Source organism: Onthophagus taurus, chromosome 11 (assembly GCF_036711975.1).
Source record: "Onthophagus taurus isolate NC chromosome 11, IU_Otau_3.0, whole genome shotgun sequence".
In the NCBI taxonomy this organism is placed as follows: Eukaryota; Metazoa; Arthropoda; class Insecta; order Coleoptera; family Scarabaeidae; genus Onthophagus; species Onthophagus taurus.
This window is the reverse complement of record NC_091976.1, coordinates 17,924,154-17,937,790: the sequence shown is the minus strand read 5'-3', so window position 1 is coordinate 17,937,790 and position 13,637 is coordinate 17,924,154. Positions and strand designations below refer to the sequence as shown.

The 13,637-nt window shown below is 35.0% G+C and overlaps 1 protein-coding gene across 7 annotated transcripts in view; it reads left to right on the top strand.

Moving 5' to 3' along the window:
* Positions 1 to 8,317, top strand: part of LOC111424091 (glutamic acid-rich protein-like) — an 85,696-nt gene extending 77,379 nt beyond the window's left edge. For 6 of the 7 annotated variants that reach the window (XM_023057514.2, XM_023057515.2, XM_023057516.2 and 3 more), the window contains 2 exons: positions 5,482 to 5,688; positions 5,847 to 8,317. In XM_023057514.2, the coding sequence (XP_022913282.1) occupies positions 5,482 to 5,688; positions 5,847 to 8,251 (2,612 nt within the window). In that variant the 3' untranslated portion in view covers positions 8,252 to 8,317. The remainder of the gene's footprint in view (positions 1 to 5,481; positions 5,689 to 5,846) is intronic. The other variant, XM_023057517.2, reaches the window with a different exon arrangement.
* Positions 8,318 to 13,637: the final 5,320 nt, after the last annotated feature.

The window sequence follows — 13,637 nt, the reverse complement described above, 5'->3', positions numbered from 1 at the left end:
CAAAAAAAAAATAACAGAAAAAGAATAGGAAAAAACAAGAAAGAAAGAAAATCGGATTAAGCGAAAAATGATTGGAAAAGAGCAAATAAAGTTATAAGTACGAAGGCTTTCACGGCCGGTGTGAATTAAACTAAGATTAGAACTAAAACTAGAACTAACACTAGAAACTTCCGGGTTTTACCGTGCGTCTTTTAATAGAAGGTTTGACGTTTCGGATGCCATGTTGCAACCTTCTTCAGAAACTGGTTCGAAGTGGTCACTTCGAACTAGTTCTTAGTTTAAAGCAAATAAAGTTGTCAGCTGAAGAGGGAAAAGAGAAGAAGCAGATGACATCAAAAATCAGTTCCAGATAACTGTAGAGACAATAGCTGATTTCTTAGCGAAGCTTTGAATACGGAAAAGCTACGAACATTACGCAATTGTGTGGGTAAATTATTCCACAAAGTTATAGCTTGTACATTGAATGATCTGTGATATATTTCAGTACGATAAACGGGAAACATGAGTGAGACATCAGGTTGTGCTTTAGTAGGAAGACCGCGAGATGCCATGAAAGCGAAATGCAGTGAACAGGTAAATTGGAGATTGAGAGGAAAGTATCTTGTATAAGGTAGTTAATATGCGAAAGGATCTACGTTTGTCAACGGTGAGCATTTGGAGATGATTATGATATGGTGTAACATGGTCATACTTTCTCAGGTTGAAAATAAAGCGCAGACAATTATTTTGTAACTTCTCTAATTTGTTACGGAGCCTAATCGAAAGATACACGGTATCGGCATAGTCCAAATGGAGGAAAATTAAAGAGTAACAGAGGTTGCAACGAACAATAGGTGGAAGAAAACAACCAAGTTTGCGTAGGGAATAGAAACAGAAATAAACCTTCCTACCGACAGACTAACTCTGGGGCTGCCACGACAATGCAGAATCCATCACCACCCCTAAGATTTTAACTGTTTGAGAGAATTGTATGATGTTACTACCATCAAGTGTCAGATGGGTATTATTGATGGAGTAAAATTTGTTAGCAAAGGTCTTGATCCGAAAGCAATATCTTGAGTCTTTGCTATATTCAAATTCAAGCCATGGTATCTAGACCAGTCTAAAACACTAGCAAGATCCCTATTAAGCCGCATTACCGCTGCTGGAATTTCATCCACAGCTGCAGATGTATAAATTTGGAGGTCGTCTGGATATAGGTGAAATTGACTCTTAATTATCTTAGTAATGCAAAATTATGAAGACGGAAAACAGAAGTGGACCCAAAACACTGCTAAGAGGCACACCGCAACGGCTTGTAAATACAGACAAGAAAGATGAGGAATTACGCACACTCAAGGAACAACACAAGGAAAGATGTATGATTAAAAATAAAAGACATAGCTCGGCGAAAAACCTACAAAAGATAGAATTGCCACCAACAAGCTACGATCAACAGAATCAAATGCCTTGCTGAAGTCGAGCAAAACCAATAAGGTCAAACGCAGGTCATCACAACCGTTAGACGTGTTTCTGATCATCAAGAAGTTTGATAAGTGCCGATGTCGTGCTATGACCTGGCCGGAAACCAGATTGAAAATCAATCTAATAATCTATAATCTTGTGCACATCGAAATACCACTGCGCCGGCATATACATATATCAAGCGCTCAAGTGCTTTAGAAATTACGGAAATAATAGATATAGCACGAAAATCACTTAGGTCCGCTTCTACCACCTCTTGATAAATTTAACCGATAGATAAATTGGCGCTCTTAGCCAATGAGAGCGCTTAAAACCGCTGTAACCATGGTAATTATCTACCGGATAAATTTATCAAGAGGTGGTAAATGTGGGCCTTAGACGTGTAGGACACTTAAGTTTAGGTATGGTTACAACATAAGCTAGTTTCTAAATAGAAACGAAGGACGATGTCTCAATGGAGAATTTAAATATGTGGAATAGTGGAGGAATGATTATATCCAAAATAGGAAGGAGATGCTTAATGCTGACACCATCAGCACCAACACTAGTGGACCGAGAATGTCTGAGAGCCCGGCGGACTTGGAATTCGTCAAGCAACTCCAAGGAAAATCTGGAACTGATATTAGCGGAGGCATTAATGGTGAAAATTGTTGATACCTTAACTGAATTGTCGGGAGTGATAGGGGATTTAAGTAACTAGCCAGAGAATCACAATCAAAACTACCATGATAAGAAGGAGATTCAACTACATCAAGAGTGAGAACTACACCACAGTCTTTTGTGTTTCTGGCATAATGATGGCACCTCCAGCAGCTGATAGATTCTTCTTGAATTTAAGACTTGTGGTATTTCTTATTCAATAATATTATTAGTTTCTATCTCCTCATTCTCTTCTTCCCTCTGCAGTTCTCTAAGTGTTCCTTCTTTTGGAACTTAGTTTTGTGGTAGTTTTACCGTTTGGTTTGTCGTTGTTCCCAATTCTCCTCTTTAATTCCAAAACTTATTATTGTATAGTTGTCTATATTAGGGTTTCCTTAAATTTATGACACCTTTCATTTCGATTTTAGGGGGTCTTTAATTGCTTTTTTTCTGATTCTGGTATCTTTGCTTTAACATTAAGCGTATTTTTATCTTGTATCTAGGATTCCCAATTTAGTTTTAGTATATTATCACATATTAGTTTGCTTTTCAATTGAAGTGTCTGCTACAGATAGTCCGACAGAAATAATGCTCTGCCCCTCTAATTACCCCTTAATTATTAGGAAATTACGATTCTCTTATGTCCCAATTATTGATAGTCATATGTAATTTTATGTATTTTTTTATGCATTAAAAAATCTATCTGTAAGTGGATGTTAACTAACATAAAAATCTTCATAGTTCCATAATTCACTTCTTTGTTATTATCGATTCTTAGTCTTCCATTGTTTTTGATATGCATCTTTTTGCTATTTTGCTGTAGTTTTTCGTAGAAGTGTTTTTTATCATTTATATTGATTCTGTTGGCACATATGTTTCGATATATTCTAGAACTAATGGCCTTATACTCTCTAGCAAAATAGTGTTTCAGAAAATCTAAGTATACTCCTCTTATTATCTCGCGCAGATGATTGAATTAATAGTTCCTTATGCCCTTCCATATATCACACATCTCATAAACAGCTGCATAATTGAGTCACATTTTTCCTCGCAGTGGAAGTCTGCTGTTGTCATTCCAATACCGAAAATCGAAAAACCTACTGACTTTAAGCACCTGCGACCGATTTCTATTCTTCCTACCTTGAGCAAAGTACTGGAAAAAGTTATTTCCTACCAATTTAAAACCTTTATTATTTCATTTTAGCAGATTTTAGATTTTAGCAGGATTTTAGCAAAGCGTTCGATGTTGTTGACCATGATATTGTGCTGTCGATGCTTCACTATATTGGAGGCGGGGAGGAATTTATAAGGTTGATTAAGACGTATTTAATAGACAGATGCCAATGTGTACAGGTCAATGGCTTAATTTCTGAACCATTGAAACTGAAGCGTGGAGTACCGCAGGGGTCGGTGTTAGGTCCTTTGCTGTTTTGTTTATACACATCTATGCTTCCAAAAGCTGTCAATTATTGTAAAATTCATATGTATACTGACGACACTCAGCTATACTACAACTTTCCGTTTCGTGAATATGAGGGGACAGCATGGAAAATTAATAAGGACTTAGCGAATGTCAGTGAATTTGCAAAGAATGACGCCTTGATATTAAACCCTGATAAAAGTGTAGTTATTCTGTTTGGCAGAAATGTGGAAGTCGAGAAATTGAAAGCTAATCTGATTCTTAGGTTGAACGGTTGCAATATACCTATTGTTGATCAGGCAAGGAATCTCGGGCTAGTTGTTGATAATGCCTTTAGGTACAAACAGCACATTACTAAAACATTAAGTGTTTGTTTTTTGAAATTAAAATTACTCTATTCTTTCAAAGATATTTTTAATTTAAAAATAAAAAAGATGCTTTGTGAATGTTTTGTACTGTCTTTGCTTAATTATTGTATTCCTGTCTACTATCCATGTTTGGATTCCATGGATAGATTGAGAGTGCAAAGAGTGCAGAACGCTTGCATGAGATATGTATTCAGAATTAAAAAATTTGAAAGAATCTCTCATAAGCTTAAAGAGTTAACTTAGCTGAATATTCACAATCGTTATACTCTACAGGCTTCAGTACTGTATCACAAGGTTGTCACAACTGGCTCGCCTAATTATTTGAGTAAAAAGATTCAGTTTAGAGGAGATCTACACAGTATAAATATTAGAAATAAAAATGTTGTTAATCCGCCTGCTCATAGTACAGCTCTGTTTTGTCGTGCGTTTAGCTACTGTGCCTATAAGCTGTATAAATCTATCCCCGTCACCATTAGGGCCAAAAGGGAGGGTGCTTTCAGAACGTTATTGTTTAGGCATTTATTTGAGCGACAGTGACTTCTTGTTTGCTTTGTAGTGGATCAATCTAATTTTAATGCAAGTGGAATAATTTGTTTTTGTTTTATTTCATTATATTATTTCCACCTGTTTTGTATTTAAGTTATTTTTCTTTTTAAATATTGTTTTTTTTTTTTTTCTTTTTTGATTATCTTTATTTTGCATTATAGTAACTATAGTTACTATTATTATTGTTTGTTCTCTTTACTCTGGAAATAAAGGCAGTTTATTATTATTATTATTATCAAATCACTAACAATAAGATGAGTAGCAATTTGTGCCATTTTTTTATTTCTGCTATTCTCAGTACTTTTATTATGTTATTTCTTTGAATTGACCCGATGAGGAGCGTTTCGTTACCTGTAGGTCAGGTTATATCTTCCGATACCGGTTCCAAAGTCTCATTCGTTATCTCACATTGTACCCTATGATAAATAACAATACGGAAGGACGGCATAAAGAAATTCATGATACAGGGGAAGGTTGATAGCAAACGGTTAAGAAGCAGGTCACCGGTGAGATATTGCATGGCAAAGGGTCACCAAAACCTGTAACGACGTTCGCCTAGGTTTACCAATATATAGAATTTGCTATTTTCGACTTTTCCAGTCAACTTCGTCTTCTAGTAATACACCTATTGTAACAATTAACGAAATACTGACTAAAGTCGTTAACCCTGTCGGCTTTTGCATGTCTAATATAAGTGGTTGCTCTGATTGCTGATTCTTATAACGAGACCAAATCTATCCAGTCTTCTGCTTTTTCGATAAAAGGACTCTATGTTGCAGAAACGTATGTGTGGTAGATAGTTTCAGTGGTAATCTTCAAGTAATCAAGTGTTCTGTCCAAGCACTCCTCATTCAGCACGGTTTGAGCACGACGAAATTGCTTTGCCTATGACTTTCTTGCATCTCTATCAGATCATGGATTGCCAAAGTACTGTATGTAGATTACCAGATTTGCTGTTGATTGGTGATTTAAACATTCATCTCGATACTATTTGAGGTTTTCAATTAAAAGATGGGATGATTTTAACAAAATAATTCTTTTTAGATTTAGAATTAGAAAACGTCCAAAACAGTTCAACCCCATTAAATCACAGCGCAGCACATCATCGCGTTTCCGTTAGACCTAGTAGAAGATATGGAGCACCAAGAAAAAGAAGAAATCAACCAATATCAACAAACGCACTTCCAACAACTTTAGAAGTTAACGAAGAATCTTCCAATCGAAGCGTTACTCCAGAAATTACAATAAGAGGTAAGATTTTTTCTACTAAAAAACTCATTTTGTTTCCTAAGCTTGTTTCCTTCATAAAAAATCTAAAACCAAGCTATTAACATTATCATTGAATAAAGCTATTTTTATAAAAATTAAGCATGGCTTTTTGTTATGTTTTCAAAAAAAAATTGTTGCAGAAACCGTCACAGATTTTTACACAGCTTCTTCCTCTGTGAGCAAACGTTCCGAGACATCTCGTTATCTCACAGTAAACCAATTAAAATGCTCTTCTCTTCCTCCTGGCTTAGCTTCGCCAAATTCCAATGCGAATAAGCTGCATAGAAGTCGCTCGAACGCTGGAACAAAATCTCAAGATGAAATTGGAACGTTGGGCGAAGAAGAAGATGAAGGTGCCGAAAAGAAAAACGAGTCGTTTTTGGGGAAATTATTTCCAATTAGAAGAAGCGGCAAAAAGAAACGAGGATCGAAAGAAGACAAAGAAAAAAATAAGGACGAATGTGATCAAATTAAAATTGATGATGTTGATAAAAAGAGTGTGTCATCACCGATTGATATTGAGAAGAAAGTTTTGGAAATCCCTCCAAAACCATTTCCAAGATCTGGACCAGCTTCGAGACAAAGAATCGCTCCGAATGATATCCCACCTTCACCCGATTTGAATCAACAAAGACACGACGATTTAATATTAACTAAATCATCGCCGGAAAAAAATGTTTCACCTTTACATTTAGAATTAGAATCTAAATTACAACAACGAATGACAAACCTACAATTTTCTCCTACATCAGAAGATAAAAAGCATTTTATCAAAAACGAAAAGAAAATTGAATCATCACAATTTCAAAAGAAAACGGTCACTCAACAAATCGAGGACGAAAAAGGTTTCAAATCGTTAACTAATTTCACTGATAATCAAGATTTCAAACCGATCATTGCAAAATCACATAGTTTTAAGGTCATTAAAAACGACACGAAATGTGAGGTTGAAACGAAAAATGTTGATGTTGTTAAATCAAATAGTTTTGAGAGTATCTCAAAGTTGGAGGTTTTAAATAAAAATGAGGGAAATAAGTTTGGGGAATCATCAATTACAATTTCTTCAGGTCCAAGTCATAAAGCTATTGTTAGTATTGGAAGTCATAAAGAGGAAAGAAGTGAGATTACTAAAGAAGAAGTGAAAATATTTAAAGAGGAAATTAAAGAGTTAAAAAATAGAAATGATGATGTTAAATTAGAAAAAGATGATGATTTTAAGTTAACCGAATCAAATCAAGTTTTGATTACAAAGGTTCAAGTCAAAAAAGAATCAACACAAATAATAAAAACGGGTGCGAAAATACCTGAGTTTATGAACGTTCAATTACATAAGGTTGAGAAATCTAATAATAATGTTGTTTTATCAACTGGGAAACCAAAAACACCTCCAATTATTGATGAGCAATCTGAAAAAGTGCAGAAGGAAGAAATTAAAAAAGATGTTCAAAAAGAACAAAAAAGGGAGAGTCAGATTGAAATTAAAAAGGAAATTCAAAAAGATACTAAGAAAGAGGTTCAAAATGAGATTAAGAAAGAAAATAAAGTCGAAAATAAAATTGAAATTAAAAAGGAAATTAAGAAAGAAAATAAAATTGAAATTAAGAAAGAAATTAAAAAAGAAATTCAGATAATTGATGATGTAGCTGATGAGAATAAATTAAAATTAAATAAAGATGATGATAAAGATAATCAAGTTGTTGAAAATGAATCAGAAAAAATTGAAAATGTTCGTAAATTTAGTAAAGAAGATATTGAAATAATAGAGAAAGATGATGTTGATAAAAATCACACAGCAACCGCTTTAATAAAAATAACAACGATGTCAACACCAAAAATATTAAAAAAACCCGATAATATTCCATTAAAAAAATCGAATTTTATTCAAGATAAACCAATATTAAAAATAAAATCATCAAGTTTAGATATGGTCGAATTACAAAAAGAAAAAGAAATCGATAAAAATTTAAAATCTGACAATGAAAAAATTGAATTAAAATCAAAAACTCATTCAGCCAACGACATAAATATAAACGATACAAACCAAGTAACATACCGAAGAAAATCAATAATAAATCAAAAAAAAGATGACGAACCGGAATTAATGAAAGTATTCGCGAGAAGATCATTAAAATTAAAAGACTCCGATAGCGAAGCTTTAAGTCAACAAGTAGTAAAAATGATTGACGAAGAAAACGATGTTAATAAAAGTCGCGATTGTGATAAAGAAAATCAAGATGAACGTAATAAAACGAAAATAGATCCGGAAGTAACGTTAAGAAAACCGATTGTTAATAATAAAATTGTTACAACATACCAAAGAGCGGTTAGTTTAAATCAAAAAACGAACGATGTTAACACGGAGAAATTGTTGCATAAACAGTATTCGTTGGCGGAAAGACCGAAAACTGAGTGGATTAAAAATCAGGATGAAATTATTTTGGATAAAGGAGTGTTTATTGAGGAAGATAATAAGCCCAAAAATTTTAATCAAAGAATGGCTGAATGGGAAAAAAGAGCACAATCAGTAAGAAAAAATTCACCTTAAAAAAATCAATTTAGATTTTATTATAAATATAAATAAAAATAAAAAAGAAAATCAGTCATTTTTGTATATATTTGTAAGCTTCTTATTAATTTATTTATTAAATTAATCGATAAAAATGTATTAAAAAAAAAATAATTTGTAAATATTGCTTTTTATAAGAGCTTTCATTTTTAAAAGGAAAAAAAAAATTTTGTTGGGTGTTATTTTTGCAGAAATCTCCACTAATTGGCTAAACAACGTTAAAAATACCTTTAATAACATTTTTTAAATTAATTTTAAACAATTTATTCGTAAATTTTTTTTAGTATTATTGTAAATAGATCATCTTTTCCCCCGTGTAGTAATAATAAATTAATAAAATAAATGATATCATTTTAATAAATAAATGATTAAAATAATTTTATCGTTTTAAAAAATAAAGTGGTGCCATTCGCTGTACCATGATTAATTAATAAATAATTTTATAATAATTATTATAAATACAAAAAATCATTTAGGTGTACATTATTATTTTTTACAAATTAATCTCATAGTAGTTTTCTTTAAGTGCCTTTTTACGTTTTTAATTATTTTTTTTGTTTTTAAAAACTAATAATGTAATTATTTGTGATTATATCCCTTTGACCTGTGACCTTAAAACGAAAGCCTTTTCTAAACGAAAGATATACATATATATTCGGTGCTCATTGGATCAAGATTATACGAGAAGTAAAGAAAGAAAAAATAATAATAATAATAACAAAAAAAGAAGAAGTATGTATACAATCTTTTACCTTTTACATAATGTAACAAATTAAAAATTATATTGAATATATGAATTATAAATATTATTATTATATTATACATATTGTAGTTAGGAATTATATCATTGTTATTAATGTTGAAATGATTATAGTAAAGAAAAAAATATTTATACAACAAGAAAGAAATGTTTTATTTTTTCATTCCATTTTTTGCAGAATCCGAACTTGGTCTTATACAGGATGATTCAAAACACCGCTAGAGTCTGTCAGCATGAAAATACATGAAAAATTAAGATTAACAGTCTTAATATACCTGGGCTCTATACAACTTTCTTTAAAATAAAGCATTATCTGCAATAAAAAGCCGTTTTTTAAAATATTGTCTTCGCCATTGCTAATTTTGTCAAACGGGCAGTATTTTCGTGTAAAGTGATCAATTATCTATCAATTGGTCTCTACAAAACTTTGATTAAAGTAACAGTTTTTGATTGGATTAACAAATTTTCTATAAACGTGTTTTTCTTAAAATTGACAAAATTAGCAGTGGCGTTGAAAATGTTTTTAAAAAAGGGTTTTTTTATTGCAGATAATGTTTAATTTTAAAGAAACTTTGACACCCTTATATCTCGTTAAGGTGGCATTTACAAGCCCATGTATATTAAGACTATTCATCTTAATTTTTGATGTATTACCTACCCTAGAAGTCTATCAGTGGTTTGAGTCACCCTGTATATTGCTGGTGCAACCAGGAGATTTTGAATCTGATTATTCTGCTGTGTTATTTATTCTTGATGCCATGCGTTTTAGTCAGGCTGAATTCTTCATCTTTGATCAGTGGCTTTCTGGCTTGGATGCAGGTTTGGTTGGCGTCTTCAATCTCCTCGTGTATTGATAGCTTTTGCTTGCTCAAGATCTTGTGAGGACATTTATGCGGTCCAGGTTTGGAGTTACTGGAGTAGATTTGATAACCCCTGCGATCATTCTCATCGATTTTATGGACACTTGCACAGTATTGCGCCGTTGAGAAGACAAACTGAGTGCTGTTGAGCGCAGGGTGGAGACCCACGCTCCCTATTTTGTTCCACAAAGTTTTTGTATAATATTGTTCCTCGATTTTAGTCTCTCTGATGTTTTCATTATGTTTTTTGAACGAATGTTTTTTCTCGAATTGTATTCTCAGTTTTGCTAACGTTTGGTTGAAGGCGCCATTTCCAGAAGTACTTTCTCAGATACTCTAGGTCGGCTGTCAGAATCTCCTTTGATTCGTCGAATGATATACATCTTGTTGCAATCGTCCAGTCATCGGCGTAGCTGTGATCTTGTTATTGGCACATCGGTACCAGCACCAATCCTTATGGCAGGCCAAGGCAGGTCTCACCAATTCTTTCTACGCATGTTAGGATTAAATAATTCAGCCTAGGGTCCGGGCTAAATTGCTATTACTTGGTTCTGGTCATAATTATACACTGAAATGACTAAAAATAGATACACAACTTGGCAAATTTATCTTAACCGATCAGTTGCGCAGAAGAAGATATTGTTTAAAACTTACATTTCACATCCATAACAAACATGTAGAGTGAGATTTAGAAAAATCTGCAAAAATTAGTGATAGTTCAGTTTTTAGTACGGCATAACTTGCAAAACCTTATCTTGTTCTAAATGAATGTTATGAAAATCTTCTGCCAACAGTTACTAAATGTGATAATGTTAACTACAACAGTTTTATCAACAAGGTAATGGCGTTTTAGAGTATTTCCGTAGAACTTTTAAGCCATCTATTGTTGATAGAGATAGCAGTCTTTGGTCGTTTTTTAAAAAGGATTATTCACTATGATAACGTTTTTTGAATACAAAACCTTTACCTTTTAGATCACTGCAATCTCTGATATCTTAAGTACGCAAATACATTATAATAATAATGTCTCTTTCGCAATGGTCTTAACACATTCCCATTCTAGATAATAATCCCATTTACCCTTCTTACAAGTAGTGCTTGTTTTCCTATATCCTAAATATCCGCCAAAATAATTCAGTTCCTTCTATGGCTCTCAATTATTATAGTGTAAGAAAATGGGTGATTAAATGCGCTATAATGGAAAATGTGATCAACACCTAATTGTCTAAAACGTGTTTGAAGCATTTATTGTTTTATTATTTGTTTATTAGCTGTGAGAGAGGTACCAATGACACAAAGTTTGTTAGGCACTTTGTTGTTTTCTTCTTTCTTTCTAGTCGTTCTCTCATTACTGAGAATCGTGATCATTAGCAACTTGTGCCGTCAGTACTCTCCACTAATTTCAATTTCGGGCCTTATTTACAGATCCGTAAAACGAAGTGCATGAATCTTCTGAATCGGGTTGGTGAACCTCATCTGGACCTTCTTCTCTCTACGTTTCCTGATACTATCAACCTCTCCATTATCATCTGTTCGTGTAATGTATCCAAAAACCCTCAAGATATTTTGAGGTTCATATCGGAAGATGGAGAAGATCAGCGATTGAACTAGGCACATTTTAGTACTTGTTGTAATAGAGCAGTCTTTCCAGGCTTAGATAGATTCTTCTGCGGCCACATTTATTACTCTCAGTCCCAACTCGGTTTAGAAGATCCACCATTACATTTTTAGATGCAGCTATCGAAATTTTATCGTCTGCATATCACAGGTTTGTAATCTTCTTGCTCCCAATTAATGCCTTTCTGATTATATATTCTCCAAAGATGTTAAAAAGATCAAGGAGAGTATGCATCCCTGGCATCTTTGTTGTTGCCAATTTTGGTAAAAATTTTCAGAGCGAGTGTCGCCTGGAAATATGTGCCGGCAGAATGGACTAAGGTACGGGTATCTTACATACCCAAAGCGGGCCGTTCGGTCCCTACTCCTAATGCCTTTCGACCCATCAGCCTAACGTCATTTCTGCTGAAAACCCTTGAAAAAGTTCTGGAACGGTATATCCGTACGGTGCCATTGGTATCTGGTCCACTGAGTCGCCACCAGTATGCTTATCAAGCGGGAAAATCGGCAGAATTGGCTCTACACAACTTAGTTGGTAGAGTATCCAGGACGCTGCAGGATAAAGAAATCTTGGTTTGTGCGTTTCTGGATATAGAGGAAGCGTTCAACAACGCAATACCACAATCTCTTGAAAGAGCCGCTCTTGACAGGGGAGTGGAAGCAACTATAGCGGGTTGGATCCGCAATATGCTAGATAGTTGAATAGTTTCTACTTCACTCCACGGTGATACGATACGCTTCAGGCCGGGAGGTGGCTGCCCGCAGGGAGGGGTGTTATCTCCCCTGCTTTGGTCCCTCCTAGTTGACGATCTGATTGCGATAGTCGAAGCCGTTGGTGTGGAAATACAAGCTTATGCTGATGACATTGTCGTTATGGTCAAAGGAACCTGTTTGCCGAGGATATCTAAAGTCCTCCAGGTAACCCTAGATACCATTTGCGCTTGGTGTAAGGGAGAGAACCTCTCAATAAACCCGCAAAAGACAATTGTTGTGCCCTTCACCAGGAAGCGAAAGTTGGATGGACTAATCCGCCCAACTATCCAAGGTGAAGAAATTCCTTTCTCAAAGGAAGTCAAATATCTAGGAGTAATCCTAGACAAAACCCTGTCATGGAATGGACATTTGCAGGGAGTTTTGCACAAAGCTAGACTATCCTTGTGGACTTGTCGTAGTCTTTGTGGAAAAAGTTGGGGTCTTACCCCTGAAAGACTGTACTGGCTCTATGTGACTGTGGTTAGACCTATGATCACATACGGAGCAGCAGCCTGGTATAGGAAAGTCCGACAGACTTCAGCTATCAGTAAACTTTCACGAATTCAACGAGTAGCTGGATTGGCAATCTCTGGTGCGATAGGCACAATGCCAACTCTAGCAATGGAGGTTCTGCTTGGCCTATCTCCTCTGCATTTGCATATAGAGAAAGTGGCTAGAACAACCATTTACAGATTTAAGCAATATGCTCAAAACTGTTCCGACATGTCCTACCAATGGGCTGCGGAAGACATTATAAGCACTGATACTGTGCTATCAATGCCGTCAGATTTGGCGGTATCACTATCAGTGATTAATGCTCGATACCAGATTGTACTGCCTGAGCGGCAGTCCTGGATCGAAAATGAAAATTCTCTGGTTCGGGCAGACATTTGCTTGTACACAGATGGATCAAAAACGCCTGAAGGGGTAGGGGCAGGAGTATACTGCCAGACACCTCGAATTAAGCAAGTCTACAGCCTGGGTACGTACTGTACTGTATTCCAGGCGGAAGTATTTGCTATTGACATGGGTGCTAAAATCCTTCTGGAAAGAGGGGTGAAGAACATGACAGTACCAATCTTCTCAGACAGTCAAGCCGCTCTCCAAGCGCTGCAAGCCGTGAAAACGGTGTCGGCTCTGGTTAATGATTGTAAGAGAACATTAAACACACTGAGTTGTGATAACAGAGTCTCTCTGATCTGGGTCCCGGGTCACTCTGGTGTTGCTGGCAATGAAGCGACAGATAAGCTAGCACGAGATGGCAGCGCTGAAGCGTTTGTGGGACCGGAACGAGCAGTTGGTGTATCATTTGCGATGGCCAAATATAGGATTGGACTGTGGGCTGAAGAGAGACTTCGCCTACTGTGGACCAGTT